The sequence below is a fragment of the Vicia villosa genome, linkage group LG6 (assembly GCF_029867415.1).
Source record: "Vicia villosa cultivar HV-30 ecotype Madison, WI linkage group LG6, Vvil1.0, whole genome shotgun sequence".
NCBI lineage: Eukaryota > Viridiplantae > Streptophyta > Magnoliopsida > Fabales > Fabaceae > Vicia > Vicia villosa.
Genome location: NC_081185.1, coordinates 61828318 through 61850142, shown reverse-complemented (window position 1 = coordinate 61850142; position 21825 = coordinate 61828318). Strand labels below are relative to the sequence as shown.

The 21825-nt window shown below is 36.1% G+C and overlaps 2 protein-coding genes across 2 annotated transcripts; one reads left to right on the top strand and one right to left on the bottom strand.

Moving 5' to 3' along the window:
• Positions 1-6195: 6195 nt before the first annotated feature.
• LOC131613758 (ABC transporter B family member 15-like) lies at positions 6196-10636 on the top strand. The gene is made up of 7 exons (XM_058885403.1): positions 6196-6429; positions 6514-6568; positions 6669-6847; positions 7049-7506; positions 7608-8148; positions 8302-9156; positions 9245-10636. Exons 1-7 carry the CDS (start codon positions 6196-6198, stop codon positions 10634-10636), a joined length of 3714 nt encoding a protein of 1237 aa, XP_058741386.1.
• Positions 10637-16062: 5426 nt separating this feature from the next.
• Positions 16063-21263, bottom strand: LOC131611577 (protein FAR1-RELATED SEQUENCE 5-like). Its single transcript, XM_058883534.1, has 3 exons — positions 21104-21263; positions 17879-18322; positions 16063-16889 (listed from the first exon to the last, which is right to left on the bottom strand). Exons 2-3 carry the CDS (start codon positions 18314-18316, stop codon positions 16668-16670), a joined length of 660 nt encoding a protein of 219 aa, XP_058739517.1. The 5' UTR covers positions 18317-18322; positions 21104-21263; the 3' UTR covers positions 16063-16667.
• Between the last annotated feature and the right edge of the window lie 562 nt (positions 21264-21825).

The following is a 21825-nucleotide window of genomic DNA, read 5'->3' as shown; positions in this document are numbered from 1 at the left end:
GTTACCCAACTTAGCGAGCCGGTTGCCTTTTACCGCCTTTTCATCATTTGGTGCCAACCTTATATCCTTTATTTTTTTTTTCAACCAATCATCATGCATGTGAATCTGAATTATGCCAGACTGTATCAATAAACTACTCGAGGAGTACTTCTCAGGATACAAGTACTATGGTGCAAATCTACATGTTTGACTCGTATTTCATTTAAGGAACCAAGGGTGTTTAACCAAACCTCTTCTTGTCACATTATTCCGAACTTCCTGTCCTCAACCAATCCTCCCTTCATCTCTATATACTATTCCCGATCGCTCTTTAAGATCCAAACTCTTCAAAATTTAAAAATTTCGGTTAAAATTTGGGAGAATGATTTTGTAAGTCTTACACATATTATAGCAGCAATATAAATTAAAATGCAAAGAGTAAAACCTCCCCCAAACTTGAACAAAACATTGACCTCAATGTTTTAGAACAAGCCCGAGAGAGGTGACTCACAGAGGGTACTGCACTCCATAGCTTCCACTTGAAATGCCCCTTTTATTTCCTGAAAATAAAACAAACAAACAGAGAAATTAATTATTAAAACTGTGGGTTGCCTCCCACGAAGCGCTTCGTTTAACGTCGCATGGCTCGACGGTCCATTACCCTTTATTATGGAGGGTATTTTCTATTCCACACCTGGTTGCTTTTTACCTCCGCGACCAAAAACTCATGAAGATGAAAGGCATGGACAACTTTTCTCTTCAATTCACTTACCACATTCTTCTTGACTTTCTTAGCCTTCTTCGGACTTTTGATAGCTTCATGAGTTGTTTCTACCCGAGATGCTATGCTTGAAACTTTTTCTTGGAGCTGCTCAGGCTTTTTGTCTTTTTTTTCACTTTCTGTCATACCACCAGAATTTTGATCATTCACAACCGCCCTATGTTTCTTAACTCCTAACATCTTCAAGGTTACTTCTTCATCAAAAGATCTCAGCGTTAGTGTCCCCTTTTCAATGTCGAGGTTGCAGCGGCCTGTCGACAAAAATGGCCTCCCAAGAAGGATAGGAGTTTCTTCGTCTTCCGGAATGTCCATGACGTGGAAGTCCACGGGGAATACAAACTTATCCACTTCCACCAATACATCTTCTGCTACCCCATATGATTTCTTGATGGTGTGGTCGGCGAACCTTAACTGTGTCTTACTCTCACTAATCTTTTGCAACTCAAGCTTTTTAAAAATTGACAAAGGCATTAAACTCACACTAGAACCAGAATCGAGGAGTACCTTTTTAAAAGTTATGTTATTGATAGTGCATGGTATTGCCACCGCTCCCGGGTCTTTCCTCTTTATTGGGATCTTTCTTGCTGACGAGACTAAACCGCACTTCTCAGTTGCAATCTTTTGTTCTCCTTCCACTGATCTCTTTTTCGCCATCACCTCCTTCATAAATTTCCTATACAAGGGCATGTGCTCAAGTGCTTCAAAGAATGGTAGATTTACCTCTAGCTTTTTGAACAATTTAGTGAACTTCTCGAAGTCTTTCTCTTTTGACTTCTTCTTTGTCACTCTGGAAGGGAAAGGTAGTTTGATCGCCGGTTCAGCATCTTTCTTTTTTTCTTCAACTGGTTTAACCGGTGGTATCACAACTTCTGGCTCTTTCGGATTCTCTCTTATTTCTAGATCCACCTCTATTACCATGGGGTCATCTACTTCCTCTTTCTCTTTTTCTGATTCAGCCACCCTTTTGCTCCTTGTTGTAACAGCATTAATCTTCTCTTGATCTTTCGGATTTTTCACAGTTGCACTCGGAAAGTTACCTTGTGCCTGTAGAGTGATATGCTGTGCTATTTGACCCACCTGAACCTCTAGATTTTTTATTGAAGCTATGGTGTTCCTATGGTTGTTTCTTGTCTCTTCTTGAAACTGAGAGCATTGTCCAGCCAATCTCTCGATAGCTACTTCCCACTCCGCCTTCTGAGGGCCTTGTTGTTGTTGTTGTTGATCTTTCCAAGCGAAGTTGGGATGATTCTTCCACCCAGGATTATAGGTGTTAGAATAAGGATTATTTTGCCTCAGGAATTTGATTTCTTCAATTTGCTTGGGAGTTGCAACACAACATACAGTTTGATGAGGACCATTGCAAATTTCACATATTACAGGTTGGGCTTGTTGCACTTGAGCCACCCGTTGTGTACCTATATTCATAGCCTTCAATCTTTTTTCAACTTCAGCCGATATCGCATCTTCAACTCGGATTTTTGAGGTTTCCAGCTTGAGGTCAATGATTCCTTCTGGTTTACTAGCACACCTATCATACAGCTCCAAATGCTCATTTGCAGCTATAGCTTCAATGATCTTGATGATACCAGAGGCTGTTGTGAAATTTGTTGAGCCTCCAGCTGCTGTGTCGATTAACTGCTTTGTTTTCATTCTGAGCCCATTGACAAATACTTGCATCTGTTCAGTCTTGTCCATATTATGAGTGGGACATGCTACTAGAATTCTTTTGAATCTTTTGTAAGCATCTCCTAAGGGCTCATCCTCCTTCTGCTTGAAGTTCAAAATGTCATACCTCTTTCTTATAAAGACCGAGGCGGGGAAATACTCATTCAAGAAAGCCTTCTCCATTTCTTCCCATGATGTGATACTGCCTGCTGGAAGAGAATAAAACCACTCTTCTGCTTCTTCGGCTAATGTGAACGGGAACATTCTCAGCTTCTTTGCTTCTTCTGTATGCCCTTCAATTTTTAGAGTTGTGCTCATGGTCAGAAATCTCTGCAGGTGCTTGTTTGCATCTTCATTTACCTTTCCGGTGAAAGGTTTCCTTTCAAGCTGATTGATTGTGCTTGGATGTAGTTGAAAATTTGCAGCATTTACCGGTTGGTTGACAATTGTTTGTCTTCCCCCCGGTGTGTTTGCAGCACCATAGTCACCAAGGAGTCTCTCAGGAGGAGGAGGATTCTCACCCATGGTTTCTTCTTCACTTTCAGACTCTGAATCGGAATGAACTGACACAATTTCCTCTTCAGGTTCCAGTTTAGCCAACCGAGCTTGTCTTCGCCTTGCGTGCAAAGTTCTTTCGATTTCTGCGTCAAAAAGAAATTCAGCTGAGGCATTACCTCGCATACACAGATTAGACAAATATTAGAATTAAGAAAAATAAATAAAAAGTGCAGAAAATAAAATTTTAGTCGCAGAGCAACAAAATTTTAATTGAAATAAATCTAGAACTCTATAATCTTCGGCTGTCCCCGGCAACGGCGCCAAAAACTTGATAGGAAAATAGCAAGTGTACTATTTTTGCCTATGTAGTAGTAATGGGAAAATCCCAAATATCGAATCTCAAGGACTGCTTGACGATATAGAGTTTTATCAGTGTTTCAATTAAACAAAAGTTCAAAAGGTTGTTTTGATTGGTTTTGCAAATAAAGTAAATAAACAGAATAATAGAACGATGAACAGAGATGAGTAGATTGCTAGGGACGGTGAATGATTCTTCATGCAACGAATTCTCTGTCTCAATACAATAACATGCTTTTCATAGTTAATTACCGGTTCTTTAGAGTATCTAATCCTAAGGCCTTAGTGAAAAGATCTTTGACCTCACAACCTAATTACTATGTCCATAGATAATTACGGTTATGATCAAGCATTCCAATAACAAGAAATTCCGGTTACAATATGACATCCCTAGTCCTAGGTGATATAAATATTATATGTTCTTAATCATGTCCACAAATAATATGCCGTCTAGCTACACTATTCATTCATATTCAGAATCCGTTTTTCTGACGGATAAAGCATTATTAACGGATGAAGAACAAATTAACAAATACGAAAAGTAAAATAGTTATTGCATCAATTGAATTCATTCATCACAATCAGAATCAGGGTCACCCCCCTAGCAATGGGGGGTTTAGCTACTCATGAAAATAACAGAAACCATAGTGTAAATTGTAGACATTACAGATAAATGAAGGAAATCCAATCTTCAATGGCAAAAGCTCATAGAAATCTTCAATCCTTGCATAGAATCTGAGTTCTCCAGCCTTCTACAGTGTATTTTCGCTCCCAAATTCGTCGAACCCTTGTCCAAACGCAACCTCCTCCTTTTATTTCTGCCAAACTGGGCTTTTCAGCAAGAAAGCCCATTCTTTTACGTGCACACGCGTGTGGACACGCGTTTGGTGGCTGTGACACGCGTCCTGGAACGCGTCTTGGCAGGGGCAGGCATTCCTTTGTAATTCTGGCAGCTGGGACGCATGTGGGCACGCGTCTGGCAGTCTGGGACGCGTCTGGGCATGCGTTTGGTGGCCTGGGACGCGTCTGGGCACGCGTTTGGTCAGCAGACCTCAGCATTTCACTTCCACACGCGTTTGGGGACGCGTTTGAGCAGCAGGATGCACTTTCATAGGCTCCACACGCGTGTGGAGACGCGTTTGGCCAGGCCATGTGCTTTTTCATCAGTTTCTTCACGTTTCGCACTGATTTTCTCCACTTCATTCATCTGAGCCTACAAACAATTAAACACAAAACCAAAGCATAAAATGACGAATAATAAATTAAAACATAAAATAAAATACTTAAAGATAACTAAAAACAGCGGTAAAAATACGTGTGAAAACCACTGATCAGCCTTTATTTTATTATCTCTTAGTAATGCTTCAGTGCTTGTTTTGGCTTTTGCTATGTTAGACTTTTTTGTAATCTATGCTTAGATATGTATGTTAGTCGTTTCTATCAATGAAATCTTTTCTGGGTTTAAATAGTGACTTCAACATATCTTCGACTTTTCTCATTTACTTGCTTTGTATTGCGAATCTGTTAAGGACGAAGCCATCTTGGCGAAACGTTCGTCATTTTAGCCATAACGATAGTCTTTATCAACTACGTTTTTGCGATTTTAACCTCATGCATGACCGACTTGTATCTTTTTAGATACTTTCCATTTACTTTTAAGATCCTACGATCTTCTGTCAGTTCTTCTATCTCATAAGTCAGCACCATATATACCACATAATTAAAAAAATATCACACATCAAGATTTTTTTGGATAAAAAATGGACATGTGGATCAAAACTATTTAAAAAATAAATAGGGGACTAATTCCGTGAGTTAGATAAAATAGAGAACTAAAATATTTAAAATATATTTGTTTATGGCAAAATTATTATGTAATATATATATATATATATATATATATATATATATATATATATATATATATATATATATATATATATATATATATATATATATATATATATATATATATATATATATATATATATATATATATATATATATATATATATATAAGGCAATGGTTGTAATCCTTTTAAAATAAATACTTGTGAAAATAAAATAAAAGAAAATTTAAATTTATTTAAAATTTAATTTAGTTTTTATTTAGAATAATGAAGTAGTTGTGATAATGGAGAAGATAGACAATTTTATTTATATTTTTTTAATTAACAATAAAATTATATTCGGTAAGATTACGTGTTATAGTTTTGTCTACTTAAAAATTTTCCTCTCCTTTACTACAAATATTTTGAACTTTTAAGCTTTTATTTTCTCCAAATTTAGAAAAAGAGTAATGAAAAAAATAAAAAATAAATGCTGTGTGAGAAAAATAAATAATTAAAAAAACAATAAAACTCTAATAAGGAAAAATAGGTAATACTCCATCCGTGAATTATAAACAAATACTCTTTCTTTTAGGTTCATTGAATAATGAATGTATTTAGTCTACATAAAAGAACAAATACATTCATTATTATAATTATAGCGACTAACTCTTTACTTCATTTATATCTTTCATTTCACTTTTCTTTTACTTTCCCTTAACAAACAACTTAATTTTTACTAGATTTCATTCTTTTTATATTATTTCCTTTCATTTTCTTTTCGAATCCAAACAAAGCAATAGAACAATAATTGTAAAGTCAAAGACGTTCAACTCCATATTCATCACAGTACAATTTTCAAACGGTGAGTTTTATTCATATACCGTCTTCAAAGTATTAACCATGATGGTCTAGGTTCAATTTCAAGAAATTAATAGAATCCACTAACATTTATATTATTCCAAATAATTTTCCCCCCACCACACTGATTTCTATAAATTCTTAACTATGCTACAACCTTCTTCAAAATCAAGTGAGTCTGAGAAATCTTATTGTTGTTGTTTCTAAAAAAAGTGTGTCAAGAAAATGGGTGATGTGGATCAGAAAAAGGAAAGGAAGAAGAACATGAATGGTTCAATATGGTCCATTTTCATGCATGCAGATACACAAGATTGGTTCCTTATGATTTTAGGCACCATTGGAGCCATTGGTGAAGGCTTTACTACACCAGTGATGTTGTTTCTTAGTAGCCGCGTGATTAATACTTATGGCACTTCATCTTCCACCGATGGAAACGCTTTCATCCATAATAGCAATAAGGTTCTCTCTCTAAACATTCTCGCTCTCACACATATAATAATAATAATAGCTAAGAGTGTTTTGTTTCTTTGATTCATGATGCAGAATGCAATGGCTTGGATCTATTTGGCTTGTGCATCTTTTGTTGTTTGTTTTCTTGGTAAGTTTTCTAATTTTGTTTTATCTTATTTGATTCTTTTTATTTAAAAGTTTACAAAATTATTAACCTTTTTTTTTTCTTTTTTTTAACCTATTTTTAGAGGGTTATTGTTGGACAAGGACAAGTGGAAGACAAGCTGCAAAAATGAGATGCAGATATTTGAAAGCAGTTCTTAGACAAGATGTTGCTTACTTTGATTTGCAAATCACAAGTACTTCAGAGATTATCACTAGCGTCTCCAACGACACTCTCTTAATTCAAGATGTTCTTAGCGAGAAGGTATTATAATTTTTTGTCACCATTTGCTCAAATTCAAGACTGTCTGCCACATATTTGTCATGTCACAGTTAAACCGTGACTAAATAAAACTTCTATTTATGTAGTCACAGTTAAATTATAACTAACTTAAGACGTGCAGGCCTGTGATTATTTCATATCTTAACGTAGAATTGATTTCTTATATATTAAACAAAAATGCAGGTTCCAAATTTTTTGATGAACATTTCATTGTTCATTGGAAGCTACATAATGCCTTTTATAATACTATGGAGACTAGCAATTGTAGCATTTCCATTTTGCGTTATTCTAGTGATTCCTGGATTAATCTATGGCAAAACTTTGATGAGTTTATCAAGAAAGATTAGAGAAGAGTATAATCAAGCTGGTATAGTTGCAGAACAAACGCTATCTTCTATCAGAACTGTTTATTCTTTTGTGGGGGAACAGAAATCCATGAATGCTTTCTCTAAAGCTCTAGAAGGTACTGTGGAGTTGGGTTTAAAACAAGGATTAGCCAAAGGTTTGGCCATTGGAAGCAATGGTTTTGTGTTTGCCATTTGGGCTTTCTTATGTTATTATGGTAGCAAAATGGTTATGTATCATGGTGCTAGAGGAGGGACAGTTTTTGCAGTTGGAGCATGCATAACAGTTGGTGGATTGTAAGTATATTTTTTTCTTATCGAGTCGATTATGTATACAAATTTTTTTTTTAAAAATTGTCAATTACAACTATGTAAATTAACATTTACTTCTGAATCAGAGCATTAGGAGCTAGTTTATCAAACATGAAGTATTTCTCGGATGCAATTACGGCCGGTGAAAGAATCAAGAGAGTAATAGAAAGAGTTCCTGAGATAGATTCTATCAGTGCAAAAGGAGAAATATTAGAAAATGTTTCCGGGGAAGTGGAATTCGACAATGTAGAATTTGCATACCCAACAAGACCCGAAACCGTTATCCTTAAAAAGTTTAGTCTCAAGATTCCAGCAGGAAAAACAGTTGCGTTGGTTGGTGAAAGTGGTTCAGGGAAATCGACAGTGGTATCGTTGTTGCAACGATTTTATGATCCAATTGGTGGAGAGATTCGCCTCGATGGAGTGGCTATTCATAAGTTAAAGATTAAATGGCTTAGATCAATGATGGGTTTGGTTAGTCAAGAACCTGCTTTGTTTGCAACAAGCATTAAAGAGAATATAATGTTTGGTAAAGAAGATGCTACTGAGGAAGAGATTGTTGAAGCTGCTAAAATTTGTAATGCTCATGATTTCATTTCGTTGCTACCTAATGGTTACAATACTCAGGTGAGTTACATCACTTATCATGCATTACTTTGTTTAAAAACACGACCCAGTGTCAAATTATAGACTCTGTGCAGTAGTCTGTCTTTCACGCCATCTAAAACCGATGAACCTATTTGAACCGCTAATTGATATATTTATGTATTATTGATACAGGTAGGAGAAAGAGGAGTTCAATTATCAGGTGGACAAAAACAAAGGATAGCAATTGCAAGAGCTATAATTAAAAAACCACGAATCCTTCTTTTAGACGAAGCAACCAGCGCATTAGATACTGAGTCCGAACGACTCGTTCAACAAGCACTTGACAATGCAACAACTGGTTGCACTGCCGTCATCATTGCTCATCGTCTCTCCACAATCCAAAACGCTGACATTGTTGCTGTCGTGCACGGTGGAAAAGTTACCGAGATTGGTTCACATGACGAACTTCTTCAGAACGATAACAACCTATACGCCTCCCTCGTCCGCCTTCAACAAACCAAAACTGAATCAGAAGAAACGGTTACAACTACTTTCACAAACACACAAACGGCTTCCTTGGTGGCAGACCTTACCAGTTCAGTTGAAGATAAATTTGCTAATGTTAGTATACAGAACCACGATAATGATGCTGATAATTCGGTATCTTTTTGGAGATTACTTGCATTGAATGCTCCAGAATGGAAGCAAGGGGTTTTGGGGAGTTTGAATGCAATGGTGTTTGGTGCGATTCATCCTATTTTTGCATTTACGATGGGATCGATGATATCTGTGTATTTTAATACAGATCATGTGGAGATAAAAAACAAGACTAGAGTTTTTTCACTTTGGTTTTTCGGTTTGTCGTTGATAACTTTGGTGGTTAATATTGGACAACACTATAGCTTTGCTTACATGGGAGAGTACTTGACTAAACGTGTAAGAGAGAGCATGCTTTCTAAAATACTCAGTTTTGAAGTTGGGTGGTTCGATCAAGATCAAAATTCTAGTGGTGCGATTTCTTCTCGACTTGCCAATGATGCTAATGTGGTAAGTTTCTTGTGAATTTTTTAATATATTACTTCTTTCTATCTTTAACAATTTTACTATGATTATTGATGAATGATCTTTTGTTTAGGTGAGGTCATTAGTAGGTGACAGAATGTTTTTGTTGGTACAAACATTTTCAGCAGTTGCAACAGCATACACTATGGGTCTAGTCATTTCATGGAGGCTCACACTTGTTACCATAGCTTCTCAACCAATTATAATTGCTTGTTTTTACACAAAAGGTGTTTTACTCAAAAGTCTTTCAAGCAAGTCTATTAAGGCCCAAGAACAAAGTAGCAAGTTAGCTTCTGAGGCAGTTTCAAATCTTAGAACCATTACTGCATTTTCATCTCAAGATAGAATCCTCAAAATGCTTGATGAGGCCCAACAAGGCCCAATTCAGGAGAATTTTCGACAAGCGTGGTTTGCTGGTCTTGGGCTTGGGTGTTCGCAATTCTTCACGGCTTGTTCTTGGTCCTTAAATTATTGGTACGGCGGGAAGCTTTTGGTTGATGGGTTGATAACGAAGAAAGCGTTGTTTGAGAGTTTTATGGTTGTGTTGACTACGGGGCGGGTCATAGGTGAAGCTGGAAGCATGACTAAAGATATTTCCAAAGGTGCAGATACCGTGAGATCGATCTTTACCATCCTAGATCGGCGCACAGAAATCGAATCAGACGAGCCTAATACGTTTAAGCCAGTTACTCTAACGGGCCAAATAGAATTTTGCGACGTGCATTTTGCATACCCCGCTAGGCCTAATGTGACTATATTTCAAGGTTTTTCAATAAAAATTGAAGCGGGAAAATCGACTGCATTGGTAGGGCAAAGTGGTTCGGGAAAGTCGACGATCATTGGACTAATAGAGAGATTCTATGATCCATTGCAAGGAAGTGTGACAATAGATGGTATGAACATAAAATCATATAACCTAAAGTCACTAAGAAAACACATAGCACTTGTGAGCCAAGAACCAACATTGATTAATGGAACCATAAGGGACAACATTGCATATGGAACAACATGTGACAAAATTGATGAAGCTGAGATAATAGAAGCAGCAAGGGTAGCCAATGCTCATGATTTCATAGCTAGTTTGAGAGATGGGTATGAGACATGGTGTGGAGACAAAGGAGTGCAACTTTCAGGGGGTCAGAAGCAAAGGATAGCAATAGCAAGGGCTATGTTAAAGAATCCAAAAGTGTTGCTACTAGATGAGGCAACAAGTGCACTAGATAACAAGTCAGAGAAAGTGGTGCAAGAAGCATTGGATAAGGTAATGGTGGGAAGAACAAGTGTGGTTGTGGCACATAGGTTGAGTACAATACAAAGTTGTGATGTTATTGCTGTTTTAGACAAAGGGAGGATGGTTGAGATTGGAACTCACAAAACATTGTTGGCTAATGGACCTTCTGGTGCTTATTACTCTTTGGTAAACCTTCAAACTAAACATGCAGTCTCAAATAAAGATAGTTTGTGAATCATAGGGAAATTTTAAATTGTGTTTTTTTTTTCTTCTTATTAGCACTTTGTATTATTCTTAAATATTGGATGAAAATGTAGAACCAGGGTTATCCTAAGATTAATTTTGAGTTTCATGCATTAAAATAATGGTATTTTACTAATCATTTCAATATTATTCTTACTTTTCTTTTCAAATGAGGAGAGAGTGAATCCACGACCAACATAGACTCGAGGCCATGGAATAGAAATGCACCCAAATGACTTGATGATAATTATTGTTACTCAGCTAAGAAAACTCACGCAGTTACAATTCAATAGCAGTTAACTTAATCAAATTTTATTTATAATACATCAAATTTGTAAATTGTAATTAGTTTTTGTGTTAAAAGGTAGTGTAAAAAATCTTTACACTGTTATCCAATAGGAACATTTTATTCTGCCATATCATATGAGTAACTTAAAATCTACAGTATGATTTGGCGCTTAACAAGATCGTGATTGGTTGACAGTGTAAAACTTTTTTACACTGTCAGTGCATAAGCCTTTTTCTTTTAGTTTTTAAATAAACATCAATTTATATTAACATACTCACAAGTCTTGGTTTTCATGATTGTGTTGATTTATGTTGATGAGTTTGTTGTGAAAGGAATGATCAGAAGTCATGTACAAAATTCAAGCAATGTGCTTACTCAAATAAGTGTCCTAGATTTTAGCATTGATTTGTTAGTTGATTTAGTAAAAGTTTGTTTCCTTAATTTTAGTCAGAACGTGGGCTGTAGAGTCTGTTACAGCATTAGGTATTTCTCTATTTTTTTTTTTTTTTGCAAAGGCAAAGGAGAGTCTATTTATTTTTTTTCTCTATTTATTTGTTGCACTTCCACATGAATAAAACAAGTCATTCCAGAACTATTATTTGCAATCTAACAATCTGGTATCAGAGCAGTGACTTGAGAGATTTAATAACAGTAGGAAAACACTTGAGGGAGTGAAGAGAGATGGGTTCGGAAGCACACTTTGCAGCAGCCTCCATTCCGAAGTTTGACGGGGACTACGATCACTGGAGTATGGTCATGGAGAATCTCCTTCGATCCAAGGAGTATTGGGTAGCTGTTGAATCAGGCTACACAGAGCCGAAGAGCATGGATGGGATGACGGCAACGCAAATAAAGAACTTGGAGGAGATAAAGCTGAAGGATTTGAAGGCTAAGAATTACTTTTTTCAGCCGCTTGACAAGTCAATTCTTAAGACGATCACTCAAAAGGAGACATCTAAACAGCTTTGGGATTCCATGAAGTTAAAGTGTCAAGGAAATGCTCGAGTAAAGAGAGCTCAGCTCAATCGTCTACGCCGAGACTTTGAGGTCTTAGCAATGAAGCAGGGTGAATCAATCACTGATTATTTTGGTCGAGTAATGACGGTTGCAAACGACATGAGGAATTATGGGGAAGATGTGGATTATGTCAAGATCGTTGAGAAGATTTTGAGAACCCTAACTGATAAGTGGAACTACATTGTTTGCTCCATTGAGGAAGCCAAGGACATAGATCAACTATCTGTGGATGCCTTGCAAAGTTCTCTGCTCGTTCATGAGCAAAAGTTCAAAGTAAGTGGAGAAGATGAACATGCTTTGAAGGTAACTCATGAAGAGAAATATGGTGGAAGAGGACGAGGAAGAGTTGTTTTTCGAGGAGGTCGGGGACAAGGCAGAGGCAGGGCTAGCCAACTGAGGAATAAGGAAACAATTGAGTGTTACAAGTGTCATAAGCTTAGACACTTCCAGTATGAGTGCCAAGCAAATTTTACAGATTTGGAGGAATCGGAAGAGATGGTGCTAATGGCATATGTTGAGAAGCTTGGAGGCAATCGAGATGTTGTGTGGTATATTGACTCTGGGTGCAGCAATCACATGTGTGGTGATTCATCACTCTTCTGTGAGTTAGAAAAAGGGTTCAACAAGGTAGTTAGATTGGGAAATTATGCAAGCATGAACGTTGTTGGAAAAGGAAGTGTTCGGTTGACGATAAAAGGAGTGAATCACCTTGTACGAGATGTGTATTATGTGCCCGGTTTGAAGAATAATCTTCTTAGTGTTGGGAAGCTGCAAGAAAAGGGTTTGGTTGTACTAATGTAGTCAAATTAGTGTCGGATTTTTCATCCAACAAAGGGTTTGGTATTCCAAACCTACATGACAGCAAATCGAATGTTTGTGTTGCTATCGAGCACTCAATCAATCAAAAGGGAAAGCAAGGAAGAGTGTTTCCAAGCAACCACTGAAGACGTGGCTCACCTTTGGCACCGAAGATTCGGTCATCTCAGCTGCAAAGGGTTGAATACTTTGCAAACAAAAGGCATGGTGATTGGCTTGCCAAGTTTCTCTGAGGATAAAGTTGTGTGCACTAATTGCTTGAAAGGGAAGCAACATCGAGATGTAATCCCAAGGAGAAGTACATGGAGAGCATCGACAAAGTTGGAGCTGGTTCACGCTGATATTTGCGGCGCGATTTCTCCGGTTTCAGAGGGAAACAAGAGGTATTTCATTTGTTTCATTGATGACTATAGTAGGAAAGGGTGAGTATATTTTCTTGCTAATAAGTCAAATGCATTCACTACCTTTAAGCTATTTAAAGCTCTTGTTGAAAAAGAAACAGGCTTGTCCATTAAATGTCTACGAACGGATCGTGGAGGTGAATTCACAAAAGATGAGTTCAAAGAATATTGTAAAATGAATGGGATCATAAGGCAATTAACTGCTGCATATACACCGCAACAGAACGGAGTCGCGGAGCGGAAGAATAGAACTGTGATGAATATGGTGAGGAGCTTATTGGTTGAAAAAAATGCTCCAAGAAAATTCTGGGCAGAGGCTGTAAACTGGGCATTCTATGTTCTTAATAGATGCCCAACATCATCGGTGAAGGAAATGACGCCAGAGGAAGCTTGGTGTGGGGTGAAGCCTTCGGTTGGGCACTTGAGAGTCTTTGGTTGTGTGGCATATGCTCATGTACCGGATGCTAAACGAACAAAGCTTGAAGATAAAAGTCGTTGTTGTGTTTTTTTTTGTGTAAGTGAAGAATCAAAGGCATACCGACTATATGATCTTACCTCCAAGAGGATCATTATCAACCGGGATGTCGTATTTGAAGAAGATGGGCAACAAAATTGGGAGAAGAGCTCCGAAGAAGATAAAATGTTTGATTTGGAATGGGAAGATGAGAAAAGTGAAGAAAGGGAGGAATCGAGTGATGGCGGTGAAGAAGAAAAGGCAGCTGATGGTAATGAAGAAGAAAATGCAGCTTCTCCAGTGACAGAACCCAGAAATAGAAGAGCACCGAGGTGGATGAATGACTATGTCACCGGTGAAGGTCTTTCCGATGAAGAGGTACAAACACACTTAGTCTTGTTTGCTCATGTTGTTCATTTTGATCCTACTTCATTTGACGAAGCAGTAAAGGAGGAGAAATGGAGGGCAGCCATGGATGCAGAAATGAGATCGATTGAGAAGAATGGAACGTGGGATCTCATGGAGCTGCCGAAAGGAGCGAAAAAATAGGAGTCAAATGGGTGTACAAAACAAAGTTCAATGAGCTTGGAGAGGTAGAAAAATACAAGGCTCGCTTGGTCGCAAAAGGGTATGCTCAGGAATACGGAGTTGATTATGAAGAAGTATACGCTCCTGTAGCTCGTATGGACATGGTTCGAATGATTTTGGCACTTGCTGCACAAAGAGGTTGGTGTGTGTTTCAGCTGGACGTGAAGTCGGCCTTTCTTCATGGGAAGTTAGTTGAAAATGTGTATGTGGATCAGCCAAGAGGTTATGAAATAAAGAATGAGGAGCAGAAGGTATATAAGCTTAACAAAGCTTTGTACGGACTCAAGCAGGCACCGCGAGCATGGTTCAGCCGAATTGAATCATACTTCAGAAAGGAAGGCTTTGAGAAGGAGGATAGTGAGCAAACTTTGTTTACCAAAGTTAAACAAGGTAAGTATTTGATCATTAGCTTGTATGTTGATGATTTAATTTATACCGGAGATGATGAAAAAATGATGTTTGAATTCAAAGAGTCCATGATGAAGGAATTTGATATGTCAGACTTGGGTAAGATGAGGTATTTTCTTGGTATTGAGGTAGTTCAGTTTGATGGCGGTATATTCATCAGTCAAACGAAGTATGTGATAGAAGTTTTGAGAAGATTTGGGATGGAGCATAGCAATCCTGCTGAAAATCCAATGGTTCCTGGATTTAAAATCTCCAAAGATGAAAATGGGGTTGAAATGGATGGTTCATTTTTCAAGCAACTGCTTGGAAGCTTGATGTACCTGACCGCTACGAGGCCGGACATAATGTATGCGGTTAGCTTATTGAGCAGGTATATGTCAAGGCCTACATAAGTTCATTATTCTGCAGCAAAGAGAATTCTACGTTACTTGCAAGGTACGACAAAGTTTGGCATTCTCTACAAAGTGGAAGGAAATTTGGAATTGATTGGCTTTACTGACAGTGATTATGCTGGATCGGTGGAGGATAGAAGAAGTACTTCAGGTTATGTCTTTATGCTAAGTGGGGCTGCAGTAGCTTGGTCTTCTCGAAAACAACCAATAGTAACATTGAGTACGACGGAAGCCGAATTTGTAGCAGCTGCGGGAAGCTGTTGTCAGGCAATATGGATGCAAAGGGTGCTGAAGAAGATAGGCTACACAGGAAGTAGAAGTACTGTCATTTTTTGTGACAATAGCTCAACAATTAAGTTGTCGAGGAACCCGGTGATGCATGGCAGAAGCAAGCACATTGATGTGCGCTACCATTTCTTAAGGGAGCTTGTGAATGATGGAGTAGTGCAGCTTCAATTTTGTGGTACAAGGCATCAGTTAGCGGACATCCTCACCAAACCGCTGAAATTAGAGTCATTTCGGGAGCTGAGATGGAAGCTTGGAGTCTGTGATTTTTCAGAAGTTAACTAGCTGCAAATGCAGTCTAGTTCAAGGGAAGGGATGTTAAGGCTTAGTCAAATAAGTGTCCTAGATTTTAGCATTGATTTGTTAGTTGATTTAGTAAAAGTTTGTTTCCTTAATTTTAGTCAGAACGTGGGCTGTAGAGTCTGTTACAACATTAGGTTTTTCTCTATTTATTTGTTGCACTTCCACATGAATAAAACAAGTCATTCCAGAACTATTATTTGCAATCTAACAAAATATGCGTATTTGCATGAATGATTTGGAAGAATTAAATTATTTTCTTGTTATCGCTTCTTATACAAAAAATTTAATGGCATGATATTCTCCTTAGATGTACTATATATTCAATCACATTAAAAAAAATACATTGATGACATTATTTAATCTAATGCTATTCTACAAGTGAAAGAATGTTACAAAACTAATGTGAAAAATTTGAAGCAAATCGAATGGGAAGCAGTGGTTAACCTAATTAAAAATTGTCTAGTACCAACATTGAGGATATAGTATAGGGCTTTGAAGAATGAAAGAGCTCATAACATGCGATAGAGAGGGGTCTCTATAGTCCATTTTGGTTGCACCAACTTTCCTTCTTTAATGTGCCCTCTATTTCTATATAAACTTTATCATATATGTTAATTCATAGAATTGCACTCTGCATTCATAATTTTGGCAATAATATTGTTGATTTAAGAGTTCTTACAAAAGCATAAGGTGCTATAGAAGTCACACATTTATATGATATATTGGACTATACCTTATTTCTTTTTTCTTTTTTTCAATACTTGATATGGCTTTACACCCTGGAATAAACCATGTATTAACATCTGCATGCTACTTTAAGGTGCTACTCATCTCCTTTCCCTCAACTCACGAGAAGAAAGAGAGAGGAATCGATGGAATACTATAATTAGTGAAATTATATAGTATGCATATGTTTGGTAACACGGAGGTTCACCGCTGCCGCAAGTTTAAGATTTATTTTCACCGTAATTTTGGCAAGTTAGTATGTGTAGCTTTTGTCCCACTGTGATATTTCACCGTGATTTTCAAGTTTTCTAAAGCACACTATTTGTTTTACTCTTTTATACATTCAAGTACAGTCCCGAGGCTTTCTATTCTGGGAACAATTTTGCATTTCAGACTCAGCTCTCCTTATATTTTCAATAATTAGTTGAATTTTTGTGGACATTTCCTCTGTTTCTTCTTCAACATTGTTAATGAAGCTGAGTAGCTTTTCTCTATATGCAGTACAAAGTTCATCTTGACGCTCCAACTCCATAGTAAGTTCAGCAATTTTCTTATCTTTATCGTCCTACAGGTAGAGGGAAAATTAAATTAAAACAGTAAGGATCAACAGATTAAGTAGAATTTAAAATTAAAAGATAAAAAATCACCAAAAAATGTATTAGTATGAAAGTTGCAAAACAATTGTGCCCACAAGAATCAATTCCAGCGAGGCCAAGAAGTCGAGTTCATGTGCTTAACTTTCTTTAAAACTTTATGTACCAAGCATTCAATTTAATGTAATAGAACAACAAAAACCATCCATAACTCCACAAATATGTTATTTACTCCCCAATCCAGCTGCTGCAACCAGTATCGTTAAATATCGTTCATGGTGGATTGTATCTGAAAAAAGCAAACCCAGCAAGGGAAAGGCAAATGTTGTCGTAAACATGACTCGCATTGCCACAGAAGATTACAAGCTACAGTGAAACCAGAACCTGACACAACCTACGCATGACGCCTATAAACCATGTGAGAGCTTTCAATCTGATGTACAACATCTATAAGTCAAAACTACCCAACCAAATTTGTACCACAGAGCATATCGCAAAATAATAACAATTTGTTCAATTTTATTTTTACGTTTTAGTTAACAACACTGGCTTTAAAGTGATCAAATGAAGCCCTTATCTTATTTGTTTCTCTCACTCTCTCTCTCTCTAACTAGAGATGACAGTGCAGCATGCAGTCACTAATCATTAATTTATTTTCTCACCCGACATGTATCGACACTTGTGATTAGGTTCAGTTTATTCATTTTTTAAAATTATTACCAGTGTTGACATGTCAGTGTCGGTGTCGTGTCTGATGTACATTCAATTTATTAATTTGACCCACCCTTCTCTTTTGTACGCCAAAGAGTCACTTGAAAGGCAGATGCATGAAAATAAAATAAAAAACATAATTATTATCATTGATGTACTCAGTATATGCGAAAGTCCTAAGAACCAACGAAGATTTACCAAAAGAGTGGAAAGTTATAGTTACAAAATTATAAGCAACCAGAAAACTCACCTCTGTACTGAAACCATTAGCTGTAGCAATTAGTGGATGGTTGTGATCCTTTATAAATCTTGTGACAATCCATTTTCCAGATTTTTCCATTTTAACTAAAATTGTTGCCTTGCAACCTTCTCGGGCACTGGACCTTGGTCTTTTTTCTTGCCCCAGTGTTCCCTTGCTACTGGGTGAGAATCCTTGTTTGTTACACCCAAGTCGACGAGCAAGAGTTCTGCCATCGATTCCAGAACGGCGACGTTGCATAACGCGTACAAGAAATCCTACCCGTCTAGCATATTCAACATAAAATGTCCTGGCAGCTTCTTCAGAATCAAATTCCATGCCCACATATGGCTCTTGAACTTCGACTCCATCAAATATACTTGTACTCTCTTCTAAACAGCTACGATCTGCCTCGTTTCCCTTGTCCGAATCCACTACCACGATATCCATAAAAATCTGTCCAATTTGTTATATCAAGATATACATTATTACACTTTTGAATAGTCGTGAACTTTGAAATGTAAAAACTCGGTGTTTCGGAATTCAGAGATGCATATATACTCAATCCACCAAAAACACTTGAAGAAATAGAGATTAAGTATCGGAGTAGATGCATTTCATGATTACTGAGTTGACAAAAAATTATATTTGAAGTGTCAGCAGGTTATTATTTAGGGTTTAGGGTTTAGCTGGACCACACAAAATAGAACTTGTGTAACAGATTGCTTCATAGGATCAACCAAAAGGAGAGGGTAAAACAAGGAACAGTAAAATGATTTACATTTTTAAGAAGATGAGTCAAACTTAGAGCATGATCCATGGTCACCTGTCCATATTCTTTCTCACCTAAGATTCTACATATTAAAAAGCCATGTATTTGGAAGGCCATTCATCATTAAAAGCTATGAACCAGAATCCTTCTTTTTCAACCAAATTAAGTTGATTCTTTTCAAGCCAATGCACTTACAAGTTATAACACTGATACCATTATTTGAAACGAGTAAAGCCATAATTGAGTTATATCAAAATGCTGAGAAAAGTAGCAACTTATTCTGCAAATCTTATATATGAATTATCAATAAAGAAGCTATCCACCCACTTCTATAGTTCTAATTAGCAAGACTTCTCATGCATTTTTTTAGTTAAAATTCATATGGGTCTCACTAAATTTATATGGGACCCACGTGATTTGGTGGAACCATATTTGAGATAAACTCTAACAAAACAGCTATGTAAACCACAAAGAAATTGGAAGATAAGACACCTTCCTTACAGAAAGAACAAAAATATAACACGGATACGCCTTTTTTCTAAGGTGTCGGAGCTACATATAAAACACAAAAACAACAATCAAGTCTAATCTCATTAACTAGGATCAGCTACATGGATCAACTTTCGCCACAATGTTCTATTCAGGACCATGGTTCTAACCAAATTGTTAATCTCGAAATTTTTCTTAATAACTTCTCGTAGATAAAACACAAACATGAGAAAACAAAATGAAATGCTTCAGCAAATTAGTTAAAAAATTAAACTACTAACCCCCACACACAGGGTTGACCTAGTGGTGAAGGCTCAGGTCCTGAGAGTGTGATCCTCTCATGATTTCAGATTCAAATCCTGTTAGGTGCCAACAATTCCTGTGTTGGACCAAGTCCATCTCTGGCTTTAAAAGTAGCTCTCCCGCAGGTGGACAGTAGAATTGATCCTTTGAATTAGTTGGTCGCAAATCCGAATACCAAAATTTCAAAGAGAAATAAAACAGTTCTACTATTAAAAGCCATGATCAAAACTAGGGGTGTGCATGAATCAAAAACCAAACCAAATTGAACCATATATATGGTTTGGTTTGGATCTTAAAACCGTTTTCATAAAACCGGTTTATTTTTTAAAACTGGTTTACATGTGGATCGGTTCGGTTTTAAACCGGTTTCTCACAAAAAAACCAATTTTAAAAAAAACTAGTTTTAAACCGGTTTCTCTCAAAACCAATTCAATATTTAAAATTAATTTTATTTACTTTGAATTAACTTTTTAAACCAATTTTTCACTTAAATTAGTTTATTTATTTTAAAGGAATACCAACTTTTTAAAATCAATTCAATTCTTAAAATCAATTTTATTTTAATTAAGTTAACATAACTTAAGCTAGTTTAAGTGGTAGTGGGTAATCTAAATTATTTGAAGATATTTTTTTTTATGTAGTAGTAGTTATCAATTACCTAATAACTAAGAGACCTGAATACCATAAAAGAAAAATTATGAAATAACAAGTCTTTCATTTTCATTTTCAGTTAGTAGTAGTTATCAGTTAGTAGGAATATCATAAAAAAAGTTATAAAAATTATGAAATAGTTTGCGTAATGTATTACAGGTTTTCATTTTTAACTTAGTATTATATAGGTGAGGAGAGTTAGAATTTGTCTTTTGTAAAAAATTTCATTTTCAATTTAGCATCATTAAGTCTCATCATCATATAATATATTAGAAATAACAAGTCTTTTTTTAAAAATACTGCAAGCATGTTTCATTTTAATTTAATAAATAATTATTTAAAATTAAAATTTTAATTCAGAATTTATTAATGTGTTATTAGAGAAATTTAACTTTTCTCATCATAAGTATGTGGTTAACCATAAAAAGAGACAAACATATAAATTTAATACATAACAAAATTTGGGTATCCAATAACTAAACCACATTATTATTGTGGTTAGCGGTTTATATTTGGATAACAAAATGGATACCCAATTTTATATTTTAACATTTGGATTGGACTTTAAAAAGTGGATCAATTTGGATACTAATTTGGTTATGAATAACCGGTTTTTTTGCACACCCATAATCAAAACCCGAAATCTTTACTCAGTACATAAACCACATCAAACTTAATCATTTAAATTGCTTAAATTTGCTCTACCAAACACTTGTTAACACTTATTCTTCAAAATTTGTTGTATTCTTTCTACCATATAAACAAACTCATCTTACCATGAATTACTAAATTCTCTAACCTCATATTCATTTATTTCATGTCTGAATCTCATACATCCCCATCGTCATCATATCCTAAGTTACACTCAAACTCCACTTCCAATACATTACATATAAGAAATCACGAGAATAAAATTAGATAGAAAAACCAATTATGAAATCTTAGAAACATCAACATTGTGTTTCGGTTTACGAAAATGGAAAATGAAAAAAAAAAGAAAAAGGCATGGGAGCGTAGCTTACTGTGAAACAGAAGAGGGAGAGGTTTTGAGTGTGGCGCGCTTTGAAGACGATTTGGAGCGAAGATGGAAATTTGAGTAAGGAAGAGGAGAAATGATCTTGTGCGGCGTGTTGTATGTGAATCTGGATAAATGACGGAGAATTAGAGGAGGGTTGATTTTGGGGATTGATTTACTGTTTAGGTGCTTGTTAGGTAGACCAATAAGAAACTGACTCGTGTGCATGTGTTAGAATCTACCCGTCACGATTGTTTCGTGGTTGTTAAATGAGAAAAGACATGAATTTTGGCACTTTTCCAATTAACTCATTTGTTTTGTTTTTATTTATTTTTTAATTATTCGGTACCCATAAATTTTGATTTGGTATTGATTGGGAAAAATTATTTAGTAATGTAAAATTATACGGTAAATTAAAAGTTAGATTTATGTATGTTTACCTTTTTAGAATTTAATTGGTTGTGTTTCATGACACTTCATAAAATATTTCATTCACATTTTTTACATTAAAGACAAGTACAAATAATTAATAACTCAACACCTATTAAATAACAAATTATCATTTTACCAAAAAAAAAAAAAATAACAAATTATCTTGAGAGCACCAATGAATCCGTTTTTCAATCATATTACAATAAAAAAATTGCAATACATATTTGATCTAACCTGATCAGAATGGATCGTCACGACGGTTGGATCTAGCTTGTTGAATAGAATGGGGGTACCTGC

What these genes read in the sequence shown, in the direction of transcription:
- LOC131611577 (XM_058883534.1), bottom strand. Translation starts at nt 18,316, where the DNA reads ATGGATATCGTGGTAGTGGATTCGGACAAGGGAAACGAGGCAGATCGT. An exon ending in CTAATGGTTTCAGTACAGAG is followed by an intron (nt 16,890 to 17,878) that starts GTGAGTTTTCTG and finishes CTCTACCTGTAG; the next exon opens with GACGATAAAGATAAGAAAAT.
- LOC131613758 (XM_058885403.1), top strand. Translation starts at nt 6,196, where the DNA reads ATGGGTGATGTGGATCAGAAAAAGGAAAGGAAGAAGAACATGAATGGT. An exon ending in TCATCCATAATAGCAATAAG is followed by an intron (nt 6,430 to 6,513) that starts GTTCTCTCTCTA and finishes TTCATGATGCAG; the next exon opens with AATGCAATGGCTTGGATCTA. An exon ending in CTAATGGTTACAATACTCAG is followed by an intron (nt 8,149 to 8,301) that starts GTGAGTTACATC and finishes TTATTGATACAG; the next exon opens with GTAGGAGAAAGAGGAGTTCA.